Source organism: Corythoichthys intestinalis, chromosome 12, assembly GCF_030265065.1.
Source record: "Corythoichthys intestinalis isolate RoL2023-P3 chromosome 12, ASM3026506v1, whole genome shotgun sequence".
NCBI classification, from domain to species: domain Eukaryota; kingdom Metazoa; phylum Chordata; class Actinopteri; order Syngnathiformes; family Syngnathidae; genus Corythoichthys; species Corythoichthys intestinalis.
The window spans coordinates 52,265,582-52,289,942 of record NC_080406.1 but is presented as its reverse complement, the minus strand read 5'-3'; the positions used below and the strand labels follow the sequence as shown (position 1 = coordinate 52,289,942).

General features: G+C 39.5%; 2 protein-coding genes and 1 long non-coding RNA gene across 13 annotated transcripts in view; 1 reads left to right on the top strand and 2 right to left on the bottom strand.

The window, feature by feature from the left end:
- Positions 1–400: 400 nt before the first annotated feature.
- Positions 401–12,041, bottom strand: LOC130927166 (triple functional domain protein-like). The gene is made up of 11 exons (XM_057852786.1): positions 11,477–12,041; positions 4,805–4,977; positions 4,653–4,719; positions 4,449–4,558; positions 3,977–4,212; positions 3,798–3,890; positions 3,554–3,665; positions 3,309–3,474; positions 2,872–2,970; positions 2,490–2,632; positions 401–659 (listed from the first exon to the last, which is right to left on the bottom strand). Exons 5-9 carry the CDS (start codon positions 4,031–4,033, stop codon positions 2,967–2,969), a joined length of 432 nt encoding a protein of 143 aa, XP_057708769.1. The 5' UTR covers positions 4,034–4,212; positions 4,449–4,558; positions 4,653–4,719; positions 4,805–4,977; positions 11,477–12,041; the 3' UTR covers positions 401–659; positions 2,490–2,632; positions 2,872–2,966.
- Positions 12,042–13,937: 1,896 nt separating this feature from the next.
- LOC130927036 (uncharacterized) overlaps positions 13,938–24,361 on the top strand; it is a 35,298-nt gene continuing 24,874 nt past the window's right edge. Inside the window, exons 1-9 of the long non-coding RNA XR_009066340.1 lie at positions 13,938–14,047; positions 15,289–15,460; positions 15,551–15,617; positions 15,712–16,178; positions 16,435–16,527; positions 16,688–16,799; positions 16,892–17,068; positions 17,388–17,487; positions 17,847–17,990. This is a non-coding gene — a long non-coding RNA (uncharacterized LOC130927036). The remainder of the gene's footprint in view (positions 14,048–15,288; positions 15,461–15,550; positions 15,618–15,711; positions 16,179–16,434; positions 16,528–16,687; positions 16,800–16,891; positions 17,069–17,387; positions 17,488–17,846; positions 17,991–24,361) is intronic.
- The window catches only part of LOC130927032 (alpha-N-acetylgalactosaminide alpha-2,6-sialyltransferase 1-like), a 47,044-nt gene continuing 41,991 nt past the window's right edge, over positions 19,309–24,361 (bottom strand). For 10 of the 11 annotated variants that reach the window (XM_057852510.1, XM_057852509.1, XM_057852504.1 and 7 more), the window contains one exon: positions 19,309–23,295. In XM_057852510.1, the coding sequence (XP_057708493.1) occupies positions 23,107–23,295 (189 nt within the window). In that variant the 3' untranslated portion in view covers positions 19,309–23,106. The remainder of the gene's footprint in view (positions 23,296–24,361) is intronic. The other variant, XM_057852515.1, reaches the window with a different exon arrangement.

Below are 24,361 nucleotides of genomic sequence, written 5' to 3'. Positions count from 1 at the left end.
GGTGCTGACTTATTTGAGAGCACCTGTCTTAACAAAAGTCAACACATATGGTACAACCCAATTTGCATCTCACAACCTCTTGTGTAGGCCCTAAATGTGTAGAAAAGAACTGCATTTTACCTTGATGAACTCTCATTAAAGTGTTCATTAAAGGGAAACATCTTTGTATTTGGACATTTTTAAATATTAAGGGCGGCGATATGTTACCTTTTTTTGAGGAGTGGTGTTAAATGCATCTAAAGCATTAGAAGAAAAAAAAAACCTAAGTACCAAATCCTAATTTCTTCAATTCAAGCCCCCACAAACACATGTACTTAAATTATTTTCAAAGAAGGACAAACGCATTCCGTGCAAAGAACAATGACATTTTATTTTGTAAAATACATAAATGTATCCAACTATATACAAGAAATTATTTTTTAAAAAGTGTACAAAAACAACATAAATTATATACACTATATACATATATTAAACATAGACATTTTGAAATATTTTTTTTTTTACAAGGATCTTGTCAACGTGTGCAAGTTCATGTAAGTTCCTATGTGTATGTCATTTTGCGAACCCCACTTTTCTTTGTACCGAGTAATAGCCAGGGTCCTCCAATGTAGCAGGCCTCAATCTTTCTTTCACCCTCATGTCCGTGATGTTTTCCATTCCTTAAAAAAAAAAAAAAACACACAACAAATCTGTTTTTAATCTATTCCGACTCTATACCAGTTGCTGTATGCGCAAGTAATAAATCATGATGAAATCCATATCTCAAAAGTTTAAAGCCATTCCCAGGTAACAATAGCCACAAATCAAATTATTCCTTGGGTGAAGCAAGACAGAGTTGCGATTTCACACTCGGTATCTACTGTATTAGTTAGCTGTACAAGCACATTAACAAACATGTATTTTGTAATGGTCCATTAGCCTCTCTGTATCAAGTCTTTCATAAATTTCAGTTAAAAAAAATATAAATCCTCAAATTGTAAACATCAGTCAGATTTAAGCAGATAGACTATGTGAAAGTCACTTGAGTTCCTTTAGTTCAGCAGTGACATATCCCAACTTGGCACATAAAATAGAATCCAGTGATTAAAATAAAATTCATAATTAAAGTTGATCGAATGAAATGAAAACGTGAGAACAGTATAAGACCGACAAAAAGATTTGCTGTTTATTACAAAGGCACAACTTTTTGTTGGTTGTTGTAAACCAGTACTTCTCAAATAGTGGGGCGCGCCCCCCCCCAGGGGGGCGCAGAGCGATGCCAGGGGTGGCGCATGTGACCTCGGGGAACATGCTTTTTTTTTTTTTTTTTTTTGCCGTACTAGAATAAAGTGTACTTGCACATCCACTCAGTGGGTGGCAGTGGCGCTCTCATTTTCAAAGTGCGCGCAGTATTTTTGAAGTGAGCAAGAGCACACAGAAGAGAGATATGAGGAGCTATGCGCCGTTTTCGAAAGCCGTTTTCCGGCCAGACTCACGCAGCAACCCACTGTCTTCTCCGGTTCTCACGTGTCCGCCCGAGAAGTGCCATTTTCGGCTTGGGATCGTCACGACGACCGCCCTCGCCTACGGTTCTCCCTCGGCCGCCGAGAATGCGCTTTTTTCGGGCCGTTTGCCTTTTGGCTTTGACATTTAATACAGTGGTAGATGAGGAAAGACCACTGTTTACTGTGTCTAAAAATGATTATAGCGGACAGCCGGAAGCCAAATCAATTAAGAGGCCACTTAAAGACATTAGACCCCAATCTCATTGATAAACCGCTTGGTTGTTTTTCAGCGAAAACGTGCCGAATATTGCCAACAATCGTCCCGCTTTGTCAGTGTTATATCAGTAAATCAGTGAGCACTGTGAGCATGCTCAGTGCAAAATAACCCCACACCATTGCAAACTGGAGGTGATACTGTGAGCAGCGAAAATAAAAACTGTCCTTCTGTCCAAAGACACTCTTTTTTTTTTTCTTCCTTCTATTCAGTTTTGTTTTTTAGGTCAAATTTGTTGGCATATTGTCCTCATGAGTTAATGTTTCTAATCAATTTGAATTTGTTATTATTTACTGATTTTATTTTTCAGTATCAAATGGTCAAAAATGTACCTCGAGTGTGTTTTTACAGTTTGGATGTGACTTTTTTTTTTTAATTCAGGCAAATTGATGAGCGTTAAGTCTTTTCCGTTACAAACAAAACAATGTTAATAAAGTTATACTTTATAAGTTGATCTCTGTTATTTTCTCTAATAGAAAAAAAGGACTCAAAGTGAGGCAGAGGCGTACTTATAATAGTAATATTATAGACAATTTGTTTTTCAAATGTAAAGTGCGTTATAAATAAAATGTATTATTATTATTATTAAATGATACTATTTACAGTGCCGGCAGAGTTTTGGGGGGCGTGAAACATTTATGTCTTCCTTGGGGGGGCGTAACAGAAAATAATTGAGAAGCACTGTTGTAAACCAATAAGCCCCTGAATAGTATAGAAGTTTCCTTGGTTACCTTTGACTCTTGTGGAGCTTGTCTGTGCTACTTTTGGGAATACGCCTCGGCTGCTTGAGTGCCTCCCTCAGGTGGATGGTGTGCTCCTGGATCAGCTTCTGGATATGTTTGATCCAGTTCATCTTGGTCACAGAAGTGGAAGCCTATTGATAAGAAAGACAGTCAAAGGTTAAGGCCATTTGGAAAGCAACAATTTTTCAGAATTTTCACTCGGTCTTTTCACACAAGTCTGAATAAAACAGTAACCACCTTTTTCGGTGTAGTTTTAACAAATATATGATGTTTTTCTACAGTTACAAAACCTGATGTTTAATTTTAATTCATGTTGATAAAAAAAAAAAAAATACAGTCAAAGCTTAAAAGGAGAGAAAGAACGTCTAACCTTCAGAACAATCTTGCTCAATGTCGAGGTTCGGCCCAACAAAAGAGCAAACTTGCAGGGGTCTCCCCTCAGGTGCTCTGTCAGCTTTATCTCGGCTATCTAAAGAAGAAATGGAATGATCGTCTTTAACGAGAATGAGCATATCACAGGGAAAGCACATGTTAGAGGATTTGGAGAGGAAATCAGAAAGGCCAGACTGAGTTGGCTTGGGCATGTGATAGTAAGCATATTAGGAAAAGGATGCTGGATTCCCATATGCGAGGCAGGAGGACGACCAAAGAGGAGGTTTATGGATGAAGTTAAATAGGATGTGAAGGTAGTTGGTGGGAGAGCAGAGGATGCAGACGAAAGGGTTAGAAAAAGAAAACGGAAGAAGACTGTATCCACAGAAAGTGTGCTAAAGATGACTTACATTGAGTGTTCTCTGATAGATGTACCTGCTCTTCCCCTTGTTGTCCTTGACTACCTTGCAGACCACCATGGACTTCTCCAAGAGGAAGAGTTGTCTATTTTTGCCCATCCTGAATGGTATTTTTGAATCCCACACCTTGAAGGACTCCTGTAGGAGCAGCTCGCCTTGGGACTCAATGCTGTCATCAAATCCTGAAGGAAGAGAGATTAAGCAATGTAAGTACACTTAACTTAAAAACTGAGTGAATTTATCTTTCCCATGTTCAGTCACCTTCCAGCACGGAGAGATGCATGGCATCGTTGGCTCTCTTGGGAATGCTGAGAGTCACATCCAGGGCCATCTTGAGCTCAGCTTTCCCTTCTTCACAGCAATCCATCAGATCCTAAAATAAGGAAAAATACACTTAAAAGGGGATTACTCCCACAGTTTAAATTGTGAAGTTAAACAGTGGTTTAAACTTTAAAGTGTTTTCACCTAGTGTGTCGTGAATAATAAACTTGATTGTTTCCCATACCTTTAGCAGGAGTGGATATTTTGTAATTCTCTGCACGGGCTTCAGCAGGTAAGAATTCACTGGGTAGGCGGGTCCGTGCTTCTGCTGAATTTTCTGTTGAGAAAGAGAGAAATGAATGTAAGACAATGATGTTCCACGTCTTGTAGTTTCAGTTTGGCTCACCATGCCGTTTAACTCACACGAAAATAGTTCACAGCATGCTCCATGATGAGCCGAGTGGATTCTTCGTTGTTCATGCAGTATTCAACGTGTAGTTGGAATTCATCAGCATATTAAAAAATGCTTAGAATTATTTACGATCATTTTTCAGTGTGATTATGGTTACTGAGGAAGCGATATACATACCCATGTGACAAAGCACTTTCCGACATCTTCGGGGACGTGTTGGTATTTTTCCAGCTCTTTAAGAAAGATGCTGAAGAAAGAAAGGACAAGGAACACAGGTAATACATTTCAAAATAAGAGCGGTGGCCATTGCTGTTAAAGGTTTGCATACATCTCATTCAATGACATGGAGAAGTGCATACAAACAACTGTGTGGTAATTTAAGGCAATGTTTTACATGTGATAATTGAGCAGGAAAAGCCTATTCGTTAAGCTTCATCCAAACTGCGTAAATAATTTTTGAGAAAAGTCACTGCTAATGCTTACCTGTGATGGAATTCATACAGGTCCATAATGTTCCCAAAGATGATGTGCTCCACATTGGCGATTCCTTGAGGGATCTCATCCTCCTTTGTCAACATCTCCCTCATGTAAATCTGCATGATATCAAACAAAGATGAACTTTTTTTTTTATCAAGATTGTCTTGAAAATGAATAAATAAAAAGCATTTACAGACAAAAGAAACTCACGTCAATGCATTCCCGTAAGTCTCGCACATAGGCCTTTTCGGTTTGAATCAGCTCATTCAAAATGAACCTAAAAGAAAACAAACAAGGTGTGAGTGTGTCTGTTGTTATTGTCTGTCAAACTGCATTACTAAATTCATTAATGGCATACATACATTTTTCTGCGCACAGACTTTTTTTTTCTTCTCATCCAGGGCGTCCGCAGTGGCAGGATGGATGTCCATTTGGAGCTCCATTGTGCTGGTCACCATATTCTCAGAACAGTTGTTCAACAGTTCCGTTTCTCTATCAGAGCCTGCTGAACCCACAGAGCACTCTGTTGTGTATTCTGCAGACAATAAGGAGATGAAAAAATTAATAAGCGAACACTGACGGGCACATAAAGTGGTTTGATGAAACAGTGATGGTGGGCCACAAGACATAATCGAGTCTGCTGTGGAAAATCTTCCAGGTTCCCCTAAGAGGTCAGAGCTCGATAACTGCATGGGGCACTCATTTAACGCATTGGCTTCCATGCATTGAAGATGCTAGACGTCCAATCCATTTTGACTGGGAGAGACTATGGCAGAGAGTGATCGCTGCCAGCCCTCCAAGTTAAAAGACTGAAAGGTGAGTATTCACGGGTAGTCCTCCCAGTTAAAATGAATCAATCGCTGTTAATGGTGGGGAATTAATATTATGATTTTTTTTTCCCCAAGCAAACTTACCAGAGTGTTATTTGGAGCAATGAGCAGAGTGTATTTCTGTTTTTATTTTTATTTATTTATTTATTTATTTTTAACCATTTTAATGCTATCAATTTTATTTCTTCTAACATGTTATTCATTTCTATTTTTTTCCCGAAAAAAAACAAAAAACAAAACGTAAATGATAGTTATTAATAATTTATAACAAATGTTATAGCCAACCTGACCCAAATTGTGACGTCCATCCATGTAAATGCCAGATTTCCGTGGGTTTTTGTTATTGTTGGTTTTTATTTATTATCAAAAATATGCAGACACGTTCTTGGAACGTACCACCGGTATAGCATAACAGAGGGGTGTTCCATATCACGCATCGCTGATTAAACTACTCAATTCATCGCACGTTGAAAAAAAAATTGCAGATGTTAAATACTATGCAAATAATTGAACATAAAACACGATAAATAGCTCTCTTCGCATTTGGTGTCGAGCACGAGCAGTTTAATGATAATGATGAATTTAACAAAAACCTGCATGCAAAATCTACATTTTAGCAGTTAACGGCTGAACTTTAGCACAACGCTACAGTATACAATGTTGTTTTCGACCAAGCAAAAGTGAAATACTCATAACAGTCAGTTAAATGGTAAGCACAACTAGGTAAAAACAAGAACAAAGATGTTGAAAACGGGCTGCAACTACCAATATTTTCCGTCAAACAATGTCACAAGCAGTGTTGTTGATAACGGCGTTACAATATAACGGCGTTACTAACGGCGTTATTTTTTTCAGTAATGAGTAATCTAATTAATTACTTTTCTCATCTTGGCAACGCCGTTACCGTTACTGAGGCGGGAAAGGCGTGCGTTACTATGCGTTACTAAGTTGGTTGAATAAAAAAAAGTCTGAGAGAAACGGACTCACGGGGACGAGAGCAGAGCAGGAGTGGGGAAGACGCCGTTGCAACCGCGATGCTAGGTGGCTTCAATAATACCTGACTGCAGCCATAGCCGACAAACTACGCCCACATGACACGGTAGATATCATATTATAGAACTAGATGCAAATGACAGACACTGCTGCATTGCCAACTTGTTTTAAGGACTACATGCGTTTGTAAACAGCCGCCATCTTAAAGCAGTAGACCTCTCAGGAACTTAGGAAGGCCCTGATGTAGAGATCCTTCCTAGCGAACCTAAGCAATTTTTTAAAATCTAAAATGCTCCTAAATCGGCAAAATCTTAACTTAAATCTATCTTTAAATGATGAAACAGTTTTAAAACTTACGCATGTTTCAAGTAGACAGAAGGGAACTAATGCTATAACGGGAGAAATTTTAACAACTTTAACGATTGATTCACAACTTTAAATGACTTCCACACATAGCAAAGGTTACTAGCTAGTTATCGCAATACCCTTGTGTCTAGTTAAGTGGAGGGTAAAGAACTGGGCTAGGGCCAATTGTCCCCCAAACCCTTTAAGCTTCACATTGTGTGACCTGTGTGTTTTTTTTTTTTTTTTTTTTTTTTTTTGAGAAAAAAAAGAATATCACTAGTTACTTTGCCAAGTAACTAATTACTCTTACATTCAGGTAACTGAGTTACTAACGCAATTACTTTTTGGGAGAAGTAATTTGTAACTGTAATTAATTACTTTTTTAAAGTAAAATTAACAACACTGCATGGCACTAAATGCATTAGTAGACAGCCGCCATCTTAAAGCAGTAGACTTTTTAGGACGGCTCTGTTGTAGAGAACCTTCCTAGCGAACCTAAGTAACTTTTTATCTAAAATACTTCTAAATCGGCAAAATCCTGACTTGAATCTATCTTTAAATGATTAAACAGTTTTAAAACTTTCATATGTCGAAAGTAGAGAGAAGGGAACAAATGCAATAATGGGAGCAATTTTAACGACTTTTAACAGTTGATTCAGGGTAAAGGGTAAATTTGGGTAAAGAATTGGGCTCGGGCCAATTGTACCAAAAACCTTCACAAAAAACTTCACATAGTGTGGCCAATATTTTTTTTGTTTTTTTTGTTTTTTTTGAGGGGAAAAAAAAAGTAATTATAACCAATTACTTTGCCAAGTAACTAATTACTCTTACATTCAGGTAATTGAGTTACTAACGCAATTACTTTTTGGGAGAAGTAATTTGTAACTATAATTAATTACTTTTTTTCAGTAAGATTAACAACACTGGTCACAAGTAAAACGTTAATTTTAAATACATCGCAACAACTTGACACGACGGATAACGGACCAAACACGAACGAAGCTCACTAAAACAGACAAATTCAAGTTGGTAAAAGTAGCAACCTAGCATTTTTTAACCGATATTTGATCTTTCTCAATTTAATTTTTCATCACCCGCACTCAAGTGAGCATGCCTCTATCACTCGGTGACTAAACTATACAACTACAAGTTTATCAAACTTACCTCCCAGGCTTTCAGGATGAGCAAAAAGATGAAATGCGAGGTGTTCCGTGGTGAAAAGGTTTGTCCAAGTGAGTCGCGTGCGTTCAACTGCAGCATCTGACTGAATGACATCAGCTGGATGCTGTCGGACTGTAGGTGATGTTGCACGTGACATCAAAGAGCAGACCAATGAGGTTCTTAGTTTGTCATGCTCTTTGATCTCGATTTTGACCTTGACCCCACCTCCTTCAGACCCTTGGTATGTGATGGGAGCACTTGTAGCAATTTTCTCCATCTCCCAAATTGATTTTCCTCGTCATTATTATTAAGTTTTCAAACATTTTATGGTAACATTAACCCATTTTGTATGAAACCCCAAAAGGGTCAAAATTACATTAAAAAAAACAACATTTTGAAATAAATACGATTTTGATAAATAACAGACAAATTGTGCAATATGGCCCTCAAATTTTAAAGCAAGGTAATATTGTTATGAAAAAGATTTTACAAGATATAAAGCTTTTTTCAGTTTTTTGTTGTTGTTTTTTTTTTAAATTTCATAATGCATTTTTTTCCACAATATCCCTTTAATTTCATCATGTTGCTTTTCAGCACAATGATATTTTTTAGAAGAAAAGCATCTTTCACAAATATTTTTTCATAATGTCTTTTTTCCCGATGGCCTTTAAATTTCATAATGTCGTTTTTCAGCACAATGATATTTTACAATATAAAAAGCATTTTTCATAAGGGCGTAGGTTTGGTCTCAACACTGGTAGGGACGATATAACAGCATAACCTTACACGCTTTATTTGCTCCCAAAAACATATAAATACGTTCTATTTTTAATTGTTTCAGTGTCCCAAAGACGTATTTATACGTTTTACTTTTTTTTTTTTTCAAAAAAGACATCTCTCGGTTGTGATTCAAGTTAGCTCCAAAGCACAAAGCTGAAAATCCATTTTAAAGCAATAAAACTGGCCACTGGAGGGCAGTAGCGCATTTGGTAAGACCCGCAACCCAATTCAACGGCAACAAACGGCCAAGCCGCACGGCCGGGCGCCGGCGGAAGACGACGGAATGGATGCCAGGTGGCGGACGACCGAGCAGAACAATCTAGAGGAGGCCCGGGATGCCAGGCGCTGGACGACGGAGCAGAACAACCAGGACAACTAGTCCAGCGGACGATGCTTTTTGAGTCGGTGCTGCTCGCGAGCAGAGCTTGCAGAGACTCAAAAAAGCTCTATTTGTCTTGTTGTTTATCTTATTTTGTAAAAGGAAACCATTATTCAGATGTTTGGGATGTAACTAAACCAAAAATAGCTCTGTATAAGTCAAAGTTATGTTTGAAATGTATGCTTTCACAAAAATCATCAAAAATTGGAAAATTGCTCAAACTAAGCTATTTTCTAATGCTGAGTGCTAAAGAATTAAAAAAGATATGAACTAACTTTTTTTTCAGCTGAAAGAGGAGAGTCTAATCTTTCTTTTGGTGGGTTCCATGTTTATATAGCAATAGAACAGAATTTTCTGTGGGCCTTGCAAAATCAGTCAAAATCCAGTAAATTTATATTAATAAGACTAAACAGAACATGGAACGGGGGTCAGGGCCACATTTCTCACAAATATGAACCTTAATTGATAGGCGAAATAATCAAAGCAAAATGATCAAAGCAAAAATAAATATGCATTGAATTATACTAACTTTTATGTGAATTGTTTCACATGATGCAACGTTCGATTATAACCTTTGTTTTCAAAAACTATTAAAGAAACATTTTGCCGTTGAAAAAAGTTTTTAGATCCTTTTGTTCAGACAAGGGCGTCGGTCTGGTCTCAACATTGGAAGGGATGACATAACAGACTAACCTGCATGTACACTCATACCTGTCAACCCATTATTTATCAAAATCATATTTATTTCAAAATTTATTTAATTTGGACCCTTTTGGGGTTCCATACAAAATGGGTTAATGTCAAGGGCGTAAGTTACAAATGGACAGTAGGGACATAACACTACCGACTACAGGATGCTCAAATTGTCCCCACCAACTTTTAAGCAACCTTATTTGCATTATATAAAAAGTTGAGTTATACTGGTAATTTAGATCGTCTTCCCATATGTTGTAATGACAGAATAGACCCTATAGTAAATTATTTTGAATATGTTCAGACTTATTTATCCCTTTTCACTTGCTGAATGTGCCGGTCCATTCCCTCCCCTCAAACGAACGTTTGGTTGGCTGATGGCTTGAAGCCCCCCGTCCCACCACAAAAACACACACACATACTCACACACCCCCGACAGATTCATGCCGCCTCCTCCACCTACCTCAGAGAGGAGGATATTAGAAGTGTTTTTCGGCCAGCAGTAGCCACTGTAAGGCATGTAAAAAGACGTCAATGTTGTGGAAGTGGGGGAAAACCCACTAATTTTGCTACTGAAAGTCTGACCCCATATGATGTAATGACAGAATAGACCCTACCATTATTAAGTAAATTATTTTAATTATGTTCAGACTTATTTATCCCTTTTCACTTGCTGAATGTGCTGGTCCATTCCCTCCCCTGAAACGAACGTTTGGTTGGCTGATACGTCCCACCACAAAGACACATACTCACACAGCCCTGACAGATTCATGTCGACAACATGCCGCCTCTTCCATCCCCTTCAGAGAGGAGGATATTAGAAGTTTTTTTCGGCCAGCAGCAGCCACCGTTAGGCATGTAAAAAGACGTCAATGTTGGGGAAGTGGGGAAAACACCAATTTTGCTACTGAAAGACTGACCCCATATGTTGTAATGACAGGATAGACCCTACCACTATTAAGTAAATTATTTTAATTATGTTCAGACCAGGGGTCGCGTTAACCGAATATTTTCCGTCGTTGACCGATTTTTTAAAACGGTGACGGAAAAAACTGAAGTCCATCCGTCATTTTGACCGGTTGCAATTCACACCCCAGACCACAGGGTGGCGAGTGAGCATATTAATTAGCTATTGTCTCTCTTGATGCATGACGTCGTTGGCCTTTCTCTGAAAAATGTCAAGGCAACTGAGTGTCCGAAGTTTCTTCAAAAAGCCCCAAAACGACGATGGTGTTGATAAAAGAGGTGAAAAAACAGGGACTGCACAAGCGGGCACGCAATTCAGGTCCATGCGCACCAGGAGGAAAGTGTGAGACTACGTTCAGGCCACAGCAGGTGAACTGTTAATTTCATTGTTCCATATGCTACATATGGTAGGCTACCTAACTACTGGGACCACAGTCAGCTGTTTTTGTCACTGCGGAGCAAAAGTTACATATTCATCTGCTTGATGTGTGATGGCACGGTGTGGATTCTCTGTTAAGCTTGTTCGGACAGAATATTAATTTAAAATGAATGAAAACTAAATACTATTGAATATGTTGAAGTGGTATGCAATGTTAAGAGTCTTGTTAGCTGTAGGCGCACTATCCTAGACCCCTCACTATCCACTCGCGGGGGCCTGCGCTTGTCAGTGACGTTCCTTATTCTCGTTATATGCAGTGTTGTTAATAACGGCGTTACAATATAACGGCGTTACTAACGGCGTTATTTTTTTCAGTAATGAGTAATCTAATTAATTACTTTTCTCATCTTGGCAACGCCGTTACCGTTACTGAGGCGGGAAAGGCGTGCGTTACTATGCGTTACTAAGTTGGTTGAATAAAAAAAAAGTCTGAGAGAAACGGACTCACGGGGACCAGAGCAGAGCAGGAGTGGGGAAGACGCCGTTGCAACCGCGATGCTAGGTGGCTCCAATAATACCTGACTGCAGCCATAGCCGACAAACTACGCCCACATGACACGGTAGATATCATATTATAGAACTAGATGCAAATGATAGACACTGCTGCACTGCCAACATGTTTTAAGGACTACATGCGTTTGTAAACAGCCGCCATCTTAAAGCAGTAGACCTCTCAGGAAGGCCCTGATGTAGAGGTCCTTCCTAGCGAACCTAAGTAATTTTTTTAAATTTAAAATGCTCCTAAATCGGCAAAATCTTAACTTAAATCTATCTTTAAATGATGAAACAGTTTTAAAACTTACACATGTTTAAAGTAGACAGAAGGGAACTAATGCAATAACGGGAGAAATGTTAACAACTTTAACGATTGATTCACAACTTTAAATGACTTCCACACATAGCAAAGGTTACTAGCTAGTTATCGCAATACCCTTGTGTCTAGTTAAGTGGAGGGTAAAGAATTGGGCTAGGGCCAATTGTCCCCCAAACACTTTAAGCTTCACATTGTGTGACCTGTGTGTGTGTGTTTTTTTTTTTTTTTTTTTGAGAAAGAAAAAAACATACCACTAGTTACTTTGCCAAGTAACTAATTACTCTTACATTCAGGTAACTGAGTTACTAACGCAATTACTTTTTGGGAGAAGTAATTTGTAATTGTAATTAATTACTTTTTTAAAGTAAAATTAACAACACTGCATGGCACTAAATGCGTTAGTAGACAGCCGCCATCTTAAAGCAGTAGACTTTTTAGGACAGCTCTGTTGTAGAGAACCTTCCTAGCGAACCTAAGTAACTTTTTATCTTTTTTAAATCTTTTTATATAAATACTTCTAAATCGGCAAAATCTTGACTTGAATCTATCTTTAAATGATGAAACTGTTTTAAAACTTTCATATGTCGAAAGTAGAGAGAAGGGAACAAATGCAATAATGGGAGCAATTTTAACAACTTTTTACAGTTGATTCAGGGTAAAGGGTAAATTAGGGTAAAGAATTGGGCTCGGGCCAATTGTACCAAAAACCTTCACAAAAAACTTCACATAGTGTGGCCAATGTTTTTTTTTTTTTCTTTTTTTTTTTTTTTGAGGGAAAAAAAAAAAGTAATTATCACCAATTACTTTGCCAAGTAACTAATTACTCTTACATTCAGGTAATTGAGTTACTAACGCAATTACTTTTTGGGAGAAGTAATTTGTAACTATAATTAATTACTTTTTTTCAGTAAGATTAACAACACTGGTTATATGATTATACAACTTTAACATTTGTTAATAATACGCTCTGTGTGTAGTATCATCCATCGCTTTTCCTTTTTAAATGGGCACTTATAAGCGAACGCAAGAAGTAACAACGGGAACATTTTTAAACAGGCATTTCACGGGAGAGCATTTCGACTCTTCAGCCAATCATATAGCGAGAGCGAGTGGATAGTGAGGGGACCGCGCGCGGCTCTTAAGTGTCTCTGTCACGTGACTGTCGTAGCCGGTGTAGGCGCTTGAACCTACACCGGTAACGCGCTCGGCCAAATGGACACACAAGTACGGAAGGTGAATTATGCCAAACAAAGGGTCACCACAATGTCATTATCATCATTTTAAAAATTTAAGTGACGGGTAAAAATAGATTATGACCGGATTTTTATGACCGTGTCAGTCAAAATGACAGACAACGAAAAAGTTTAGCGCAACCTCTGGTTCAGACTTACATTTATCCCTTTTCACTTGCTGAATGTGCCGGTCCATTCCCTCCCCTCAAACGAACGTTTGGTTGGCTGATGGCTTGAAGCCCACCGTCCCACCACAAAGACACACACACATACTCACACAGCCCTGACAGATTCATGTCGACAACATGCCGCCGCCTCCTCCACCCCCTTCAGAGAGGAGAGATATTAGAAGTGTTTTTTTTCGGCCAGCAGCAGCCACGGTAAGTCATGTAAAAAGACGTCAATGTTGTGGAAGTGGGGGAAACACCACTAATTTTGCGACTGAAAGTCCAACCTGCATCAGAGTTAGCATAACATTAAACTTACTAACCTACAAAACTACTGTGGTCACACCAGCAACCAGACAAGCTAGCCGTCCCTTATTTGGAGCATTGTTTGCATTATGTGCATTACGGTCATATCGTCCCTACCACTGTTGAAACCAAAACTACGCCCTAGGTTAATGTAACTGTAAAATGGTTGAAAACTTGTTAATAATGACGAGGAAATCAATTTGGGAGAAGGAGAAAATTGCTAGAAGTGCTCCCATCACATAGCAGAGGTCCGAAGGAGGTGGGGTCAAGGTCAAAATCGAGATCAAAGAGCATGACAAACTAAGAGCCTCATTGGTCAGCTCTTTGATGTCACGTGCAGCATCACTTACAGTCCTACAGCATCCAGCCCATGTCATTCAGTCAGATGCTGCAGTTGAACGCACGCGACTCATCTGGAGACACACGACTCACTTGGACAAACTTTTCTACCACGGAACACCTCGCATATCAACTTTTTGCACATCCTGAAAGCCTGGGAGGTAAGTTTGATGAACTTATAGTTGTATAGTTCAGTCACCAAGTGATAGAGGCATGCTTATTGACTGCGTGTGATGAAAAAACTAAATTGAGAAATATCAAATATCGGTTAAAAAATGCTAGGATGCTAGCTTTTACCAACTTTAATTTGCCTGTTTTAGTGAGCTTCGTTCGTGTTTGGTCCGTTATCCGTCGTGTCAAGTTGTTGCGATGTGTTTAAAATTAACGTTTTATTTGTGACATTGTTTGACGGAAAATACTGGTACTTTTCAACATCTTTGTTCTTGTTTTTACCTAATTGTGCTTACCATTTAACTGACTGGCATCCGTAATTTACTTTTGTTGGGTCGAAAAAAACATTTTGGATACACTGTAGCGTTGTGCTAAAGTTCAGCCGTTAACTGCTAAAATATTTTGCGTGCAGGTATTTGTTAAATTAATCATTATCATTAAACTGCTCGTGCTCGACGCCAAATGCGAAGGGAGCTATTTATCGTGTTTAATGTCCAATCGTTTGCCAGTATTGAACATCTGCAATTATTTTTTTTAACGAGATTAATTGAGTAGTTAAAACAGCGATGCGTGGTATGGGACACCCCTCTGTTATGCTATGCCGGTGGTACGTTCCAAGAACGTGTATGCGTATTTTTGGTAATAAATACACTACCACAAACAATAATAGTTTAACTTAAACCCCAAGAAAATCTGGCATTCACATACGTGGACATCACATTTTGGGTCATCATTAATAACTATCATTTAATTTTTTATCCAGAAAGAAAAAGGGAATTAAAATAAATAACGTGTTAGTAGAAATAAAATTGATAACATTTAAAATGATTAAAAAAAAAAAAAAAAAAAACAGAAATGCACTCTGGTTATTGCTCCAAAGTTGCTTGGGGAAAAATCATTATATTAATTTCCTGCCATGAACAACAATTGATGTCCAAATCATTTTAACTAGGCAGACTACCTGTGAATACTCAACTTTTAGTCTTTTAACTCGGGCGGCTGGCAGCGATCACACACTGCCATAGCCTCTGCCAGTCAAAGTGGATTGGACGTGGATTTGTTAAATACGTGCTCCATACAGTTATCGAGCTCTGACCTTGTCGGTGGACCCGGAAGGTTTTCACAGCACACTCGATGATCTCTCGTGGCCCGCCGTCACTGGTTCATCAAACCACTTTATGTGCCCATCAGTGGTCGCTTATTCATTTTTTCACCTACTTGTCGTCTGCAGAATACATAACAGAGTGCTCTATGGGTTCAGCAGGCTCTGATATAGACACGGAACTGTTGCGCAACTGCGCCGAGAATATGGTGACCAGCACATTGGAGCTCCAAATGGACACTAACCCTGCCACTGCGGACGCCCTCGACAAGAAGAAAAAAAAGACTGCGCGCAGAAAAATGTAAGTATGCCATTGATGATGAATTTAGTAATGCAGTTTGACAGACAATAACAACAGACACACTCACGCCTTGTTTATGTTTTCTTTTAGGTTTATTTTGAATGAGCTGATTCAAACCGAAAAGCCCTATGTGCGAGACCTACGGGAATGCATTGACGTGAGTTTCTTTTCTCTTTAAATGCTTCTTATTTATTTATTTATTTTTAAGACGTTCTTGATAAAAAAAATCATCTTTGTTTGATATAATGCAGATTTACATGAGGGAGATGTTGACCAAGGAGGAAGAGATCCCTCCTGGAATCGTCAATGTGGAGCACGTCCTCTTTGGGAACATTTTGGAGCTGTATTAATTCCATCACAGATAAGCGTTAGCAGTGACCTTACTCAAAAATGATTTAGATCTTTACGTAGAGTGGACCAAGCTTAACAAATAGGCTATTCCTGGTCAATTATCACATGTAAAACATTGTCTTACATTACAGACATTACCACAAGTTTGTTTGTATGCACTCTTCCACTTCATTGAGTGAGATGTATGCAAACCTTTAACAGCAATGGCCACCGCTCTTATTTTGAAATGTATTAATTGAGTTCCTTGTCATATCTTTCTTCAGCATCTGTCATGTCATTTCCATCTCGGCCTGACAGTATCTTTCTCAAAGAGCTGGAAAAATACGAACAAGTCCCCGAAGATGTCGGAAAGTGCTGCGTCACATGGGTATGTATGTCGCTTCCTCAGTAACTATAACCATACCAAAAAATGATCGTCAATAATTCTGAGCATTTTTTTAAAAATACGCTGATAAATTCCAGTTATATGTCGAATACTGCATGAACAACGAAGAATCCACTCAGCTCATTATGGAGCATGCTGCGAACTATTTTCCTCTAAGTTCATCGTCATGGTGATCCAAAATGAAACTTCATGACATAGAACGCCATTGTCTTACATTCATTTCTCTTTTTCTCAACAGAACATTCAGCAAAAGCACGGACTTGCCTACTCAGTGGACTATTACCTGCTGAAGCCCGTGCAGAGAATTACAAAATATCCATTCCTGTTAAAGGTATGGGAAAACAATCAAGTTTATCATTCAGTAAACCAATATAAATCGCAAAAGATACATTTACGACATACTAGATGAAAACAATTTAAACCACTGTTCAACATTACAATTTTGAGCTGTGGGAATAATACCCTTTTAAGTGTATTTTTGCTTATTTTAGGATCTGCTGGAATGCTGTGAAGAAGGGAAAGCCGAACTCATGAAAGCCCTGGATGTGACTCTCAGCATTCCCAAGAGAGCCAACGATGCCATGCATCTGTCCGTGCTGGAAGGTGACTGAACATGGGAAAGATAAATTAGCTCATTGTTGAAGTTAAGTGTACTTACATTGCTTAATCCCTCTTCCTTCATGATTTGATGACAGCATTGAGTCCCAAGGCAAGCTGCTCCTACAGGAGCCCTTCAAGGTGTGGGATTCAAAGATCCCATTCAAAATGGGGAAAAATAGACAACTCTTCCTCTTGGAGAAGTCCTTGGTTGTGTGCAAGGTAGTCAAGGACAACAAGGGGAAAGCAGGTGCAGATATCAGAGAAAACTCAATGTAAGTCATCTTTAACACACTTACTATCAATACAATCTTCTTCCTTTTCCTTTTTCTAACCGTCCTCTGCATCCTCTGCTCTCACACAAACTACATTCACATCCTCTTTAACTACATCCATAAACCTCCTCTTTGGTCATCCTTTCGACCTCCTGCCTGGCATATGGGAATCCAGCATCCTTTTGCTAATATACTTACAATCACATACCCAAGCCACCTCAGTCTGGCCTCTCCGACTTTCTCTTCAAATCCTCTAACATGTGCTGTCCCTTTGATATGCTCATTGTCATTAAAGACGATCATTCCATTTCTTCCTTAGATTGCCGAGATAAAGCTGACAGAGCACCTGAAGGGAGACGCCCGCAAGTTTGCGTTTTCGTTGGGCCGAACCTGGACACGGAGCAGCAGTGTTCTGAAGGGTAGACGTACTTCCTCTCCTCTTTTCCTCCTTCAGTTTGACCAGTGTTAGATTTCCGCACACTGCTTTAACAGATTATAAGCCACGATGCTGAGCATTTGTGTCCACCTCGACTTCTTTTTTTCTCACTTTCATTAACGTTCTTCTCTGAATGTTATTTTTAGCCTCGACTGTATTTTTTTATCAACATGAATACAAGTTTTGTAACTGTAGAAGAACATCATATATTAGTTAAAACTCCACAGAATAAGAGGTGGTTATGTGTTTTGTTCAGACTTCTGTGGTAAGACAGAGTGAAAATTCTCAAAAGTGGTTGATTTCCAAATGGCCTTAACCTTCGACCGTCTTTCTTATCAATAGGCCTCCACTACTGAGATCAAGATGGACTGGATCGAACATATCTGGAAGCTGATCCAGGAGCACACCATCAACCTGGGGAAAGCGCTCAAGGAGCCAAGGCGTATTCCCAAAAGTAGCAACAGACAAGCTCCACAAGAGTCAAAGGTAACCAAGGAAACTTCTATGCTATTTAGGGCAGTGGTCTCCAAACTATTCCACATAGGGCCGCAGTGGGTGCGGGATTTCACTCCAACAAAACAAGACCAGACCTTTTCACCAATCTGGTGTTTTATAACTGTAATCAGTTGATTGCAGTCAGGTGCTGCTTGTAGTTGATTGCAGTCAGGTGCTGCTTGTTTTAGTAGAAACCACATTGGTTAAAAGGTCTGTGCTTGATAGGTATGAACAAAAACCAGGACCCACAGCGGCCCTCGAGCACCCGTTTGGAGACCCCTGATTTAGGGGCTTATTGGTTTAGGTTAGGCACATGTTTGTTGGTCTTATACTGTTCTCACATTTTCATTTCATTTGATCAGCTTTAATTTTGAATTTTATTTTAATTACTGGATTATATTCAATATGCCAAGTTGGGATATGTCACTGCTGAACTAAAGGAAATGAAGTGACTTTAACATAGTCTATTTGCTTAAATCAGACTGATGTTTACAATTTGAGGATTTGAAATTTTTTTGACTGAAATTTATGAAAGACTTGATACAGAGACGGTTTTGGACTATTACAAAATACATATTATATATACATATTACAAAAAGTAACTTGTCTGTCTTCACCCAAGTAAAAATTTGATTTATGGCTATTGTTACCTGGGAATAACTTTAAACTTTTGAGATTCGGATTTCATCATGATTTATTACTTGCACAAACAGCATGTGACTTACTCTCCTCACTGGTATTAGGGTCAGAATAGATTTAAAAACTGAATTGTGTGGTTTTTTTTTTTTTTTTTTTTTTTTTTTTTTGGAAATGGGAAAAAAACATGAAGTTGACATGCCTGCTACATTGGAGGACCCTGGCTATTACTAAAGCGCTATATAAGTATAACACCATTTACCATTACCCGGTACAAAGAAAAGTGGGGTTCTCAAAGTGACATACGCATAGGAACTTGCTATTTAAAAATGTATGAATACAAAGATGTATCCCTTTGAACAATTTAATGAGAGTTCAGCAAGGTAAAATGCAGTTCTTTCTTTTAAGGCCTACGCAAGTTGTGAGATGCGAATTTGGTTGTGCCATATGTAATGAGCTCTGTTCAGATCAGTGCTCTCAAATAATTCTGCACCGAATTGTTTCCGTGTATTATTGTTGTCCACTTGAGGTCGCCATCCTTGCAGAAACTGGCTAATGAGGCCTGTCACAAACCATTAAAACTCAGGAAAAATGCTCCTCTCATGCAATACATACAATGTAAAAAAAAAAAAAAAAATTTAATTAATACAATTTAAATGAATAGAAACATAAATTGACGCTGGATATGGTTCCAAGTAAAACTTGCGTCCCATTAAATACATTACATTTATTGTGTGGCTTTTGACAGCCAATTTCTGACATCCACATTTGCACCATTTAGAAAATGTGATGATTAAATGTACAGTCACAGGGGGTCCATTTGAGACAAGATGTAGCAGGGGAGGGAGGCTGGTTCTTCGACACCTGAGGACATCACTATCTACATCCCTGGACCCGCTGCAGTTTGCACACCGGCCAAATATCGGTGGAGGATGCTTTGATTTTCCTTATCCATAGGTCGCTGTCCCATTTTGAGAGGCAGGGAAGCACTGTGAGAGTGACTGTTTTTAACCTCTCCAGTGCCATCCAGCCCTGCCTCCTTTGGGATAAGCTGCTGGCGATGCAGCTGCGCCCTGAAATTGTGGCATAGATTTTGTATGACCTCACTGGCCGGCACCAGTATGTCAGACTGGATAGCTGTACCTCTGGTACAGTGATACGCAAGACTCCTCAATTGTTGGACATATAACGGATGAGGATGAGTACAGTGAACTGATTGACAACTTTATTATGTGGTGCAGCAGCAACCATTTGAGACTCAACATCAGCAAGACCAGGGAGCTGGTGGTGGACTATAGGAGGAACATGAGGTCCCTTGCCCCAGTTGTCATCCAGGGGGAGGTGGTTAAGAGGGTGGACTCATACCAGTACCTTAGGGTCTGCATTAATATCAAACTGGATTAGTCTCATAACACTGACTCCTTCTTCAGGAAGGGACAGAGCAGGCTGTTCTTCCTGAGGGGACTGAGATCATTTAAACTCTGTGGTAGGACAGAAATTTTTACCAGTCTGTAGTGGCCAGCGCTTTGCATTTCGCTGTAATGTGTTGGGGGCAAGGCAGGTTAGACGGGCAGACTAAATAAACTGGTGAGGAAGGCCCACTCTGTGGTGGGGCTTGATTTGGGAAGTCTGGAGACTGTGGCTGAGAGGATGATGATGATCAAATTCAAAGCCATCTTGGATAACCCCTTTCACCCTCTCCCTGACGAGCTGGGGCAGATGGGCAGCTCTTTCAGTCAGCTTTTCATACTACCTAGATGCAGAACTGAGCGCTATAGGCGTTCCTTTGTGCCCACTGGCATCAGCCTTTATAACAGCAGAGGTCTGCGCTCACAATTAAACGTACATTTAGCATAAGAACAATGACAGGGACTCTTTTTTTTGGGGGGGGGGGGTTCTGACATAGTGCCGATCTGCAGTCATGTTAGATTCCATTCAAACTTTAGTCGTAGGTAATCTGCATATTATATACTGTATATATGGCGGAACACAGACAAGACTGACAAAGCAGTTTCTGCTCTTGCACTCCTCTTTAAAAGAAATGGCTGTATTTTAAGCGAACACAACTGTGGTGTTTGATATCACAATATGTCTATATGCTTTAAAGTGCCTACGACAGGATAAAAAAAGTCTTAAATAGAATTATAATGTGAATTAGAATCATATTTTGAGACGATTATATGCAGTGGGGCAAATAAGTATTTAGTCAACCACCAATTGTGCAAATTCTCCTACTTGAAAAGATTAGAGAGGCCTGTAATTGTCAACATGGGTAAACCTCAACCATGAGACAGAATGTGGAAAAAAAACAAATAAGTATTTGGTCACCTACAAACAAGCAAGATTTCTGGCTGTCAAAGAGGTCTAACTTCTTCTAACGAGGTCTAACGAGGCTCCACTCGTTATCTGTATTAATGGCACCTGTTTATAAAAGACACCTGTCCACAACCTCAGTCAGTCACACTCCAAACTCCACTATGGCCAAGACCAAAGAGCTGTCGAAGGACACCAGAGACAAAATTGTAGACCTGCACCAGGCTGGGAAAACTGAATCCGCAATAGGTAAAACGCTTGGTGTAAAGAAATCAACTGTGGGAGCTATTATTAGAAAATGGAAGACATACAAGCCCACTGATAGTCTACCTCGATCTGGGGCTCCATGCAAGATCTCACCCCGTGGTGTCAAAATGATAACAAGAACGGTGAGCAAAAATCCCAGAACCACACGGGGGGACCTAGTGAATGACCTACAGAGAGCTGGGACCACAGTAACAAAGGCTACTATCAGTAACACAATGCCAGGGACTCAAATCCTGCACTGCCAGATGTGTCCCCCTGCTGAAGCCAGTTCACATCCAGGCCCGTCTGCGGTTCGCTAGAGAGCATTTGGATGATCCAGAAGAGGACTGGGAGGATGTGTTATGGTCAGATGAAACCAAAATAGAACTTTTTGGTAGAAACACAGGTTCTCGTGTTTTGAGGAGAAATACTGAATTGCATCCGAAGAACACCTTACCCACTGTGAAGCATGGGGGTGGAAACATCATGCTTTGGGGCTTTTTTTCTGCAAAGGGACCAGGACGACTGATCTGTGTAAAGGAAAAAATGAGTGGGTCCATGTATCGAGAGATTTTGAGTGAAAATCTCCTTCCATCAGCAAGGGCATTGAAGATGAGACGTGGTTGGGTCTTTCAGCATGACAATTATCCCAAACACACAGCCAGGGCAACAAAGGAGTAACTTCGTAAGAAGCATTTCAAGGTCCTGGAGTGGCCTAGCCAGTCTCCAGATCTCAACCCCATCGAAAATCTGTGGAGGGAGTTGAAGTCCGTGTTGCCCAACAACAGCCCCAAAACTCTAGAGGAGATCTGCTTGGAGGAATGGGCTAAAATACCAGCAACAGTGTGTGAAAAGCTTGTGAAGAGTGACAGAAAACGTTTGGCCTCCGTTATTGCCAACAAAGGGTTCATAACAAAGTATTGAGATGAACTTTTGGTATTAACCAAATACTTATTTTCCACCATGATTTGCAAATAAATTCTTTAAAAATCAAACAAAGTGATTTTCTGTTTTTTTTCCACATTTTGTCTCTCATGGTTGAGGTTTACCCATGTTGACAATTGCAGTGCAGTTACAATTGGGCGCGACTAACCACCGGTCGCCGGCCGAGTGGCATTCTCGGTGGACAATCAGCCACAAAATGCAAGCCACCTCCGTGTTCAAATGTCTGCCACGATCCCAGTATTTGACATAATACAAAATTATGTTTACTCAATTCCTCGCAAGTCCAATGGTCCCACAGTAGTAGGGCTTGTTTTGGCTAATATCCGGGGTGAATGGGAACCTCTTGAAACCCAAAAAGGCTCACATGCTTGGTGCAGCAACAATTTTCTGCAGCACATTTGGCTGGCGTGATGCAAAAAATAAATTAATCTGCAAAATCAGCTGAATCCGCAATCCATCTGCATGCTATAAAGCAATGCTGTATTGTAATGCTGTATATATATATCTATATCTATATAAACATATATATTTTTTATTTAAATTTTTTAAAAAAATTTATTTTACAAGTAATATTTTCATTTAAGAACCTCTCTTCTTTTCTTTTCGCACATTTTGAGGATAAGCGGTAAAGATGGAGATCAAATAATTACATAAAAACATGATACTGGACGCAGCAATAAACGTCCATAGAAGTGCTATGGAATAGAGAGAATACATTAATTCATTTATTCATCCATCTTCTGAACCGCTTATCCTCATGAGGGTCCAGGTGGTGTTGGAGCCTATCCAAGCTAACAACGGTTAGGAGGCAGGGTACATCCTGAACTGGTTGCCAGCCAATCGCTGGAGAAAAATGAACACAATTTCCCTTTGATGACCGATTCCTGATAAAATGTTTTGAAATGGTCCTCAAATGTCTTTAGGAATCAGCTTGATACACAAGAAACAGCCAAAGCAGTCAAGTCTTTTAAGGCGCTCGGTTTTCACTTCTTTGATACAGTCGTATAATTTTGCTGTTGTGTAATTTTTCCCACGTTTCCATTTCCATCATGTAGTCGTGGTTGGCGTAGAAAATGACTCGGCTCTTGTCGTGCTTTTGGTAATAGTAGTTGGAATACTTGGCGTAATCTCTCGTCATGAAGCCATATGCGTCGACCTGGGTAGAACAGAAAGAATGCGTGAGAAAAGTTTTTTTCTCGTTACATTAAATGTAGAACAGGGGTGTCCAACTCCTTTTGGTTGGCGGGCCACATATATGGCAATTACATCTCATGTGGGCTAGACCAGTTTATTATTTTATTATATAGTTTATGTTGTTGTACAGTGTGAATAGTTTGTCATGTGAAAAGTGTGAAAGTTTCACATGTTTCACATGTGGAAGTCATGTGAAAAAATTAGGACACCCCATGACTTATTCAGTTCTTTAAAGAAATGTTCACATATCATGTCTGATCTTGTTTTTCTTGAAAAAAGTGATTTAATTGCAAGTAAACAACAAAAAATAACATTGTTTTACTTATTAAACCGAATATATCAACAAAAATGCATAGTCTAACTGAGGAAAAAGTTAGGACACCCTACCACCTAATAGCTAGTGTTACTCCCTTTGGGTGAAATAACTTTAGTGAGACTTTTTGTAGCCATCTACCATCTTTGACATGAGTCTGAAGAAAGTTTGCCCCACTCCTCAACGCAGAACACTTTCAGCTGTGAGATGTTTGAGGGGGTTCTTGCATGTACAGTTGTTTGAGTCACCCCACAGTAGTTTTTGAGTCACCCCACAGCATCTTAATGGCATTAAGATCTGGGCTTTGACACCACCATTCCAGGACTGTCCATTTGTTCCTTTTCAGCCAGTCCTTGGTGGATTTACTGGTATGTTTTGGGTCATTGTCATGTTGCAAGGTCCAGTTTCGCTTCAGCATTAAAAAAAAAAAAAAAAAAAAGATCTCACATGTTACTTAAGCACCCTCTGAAACACGATAGAATTCATGATGCATTCTATGATGGTAAGCTGGCCAGGTCCTGCTGTAGCAAAGCATCCCCAAACCATGGCACTTCCACCTCCGTGCTTCACAGTTGGCATGAGGTTTCTTTCCTGGAATGCTGTATTTGGTTTACGCCAAACATGTCCTCTGCTCTGGTGTCCAAATAATTCAAATTTTAGATCAGGGTGCCCAAGTCCGGTCCTCGAGAGCCCCTATCTAGCTTGTTTTCCATGC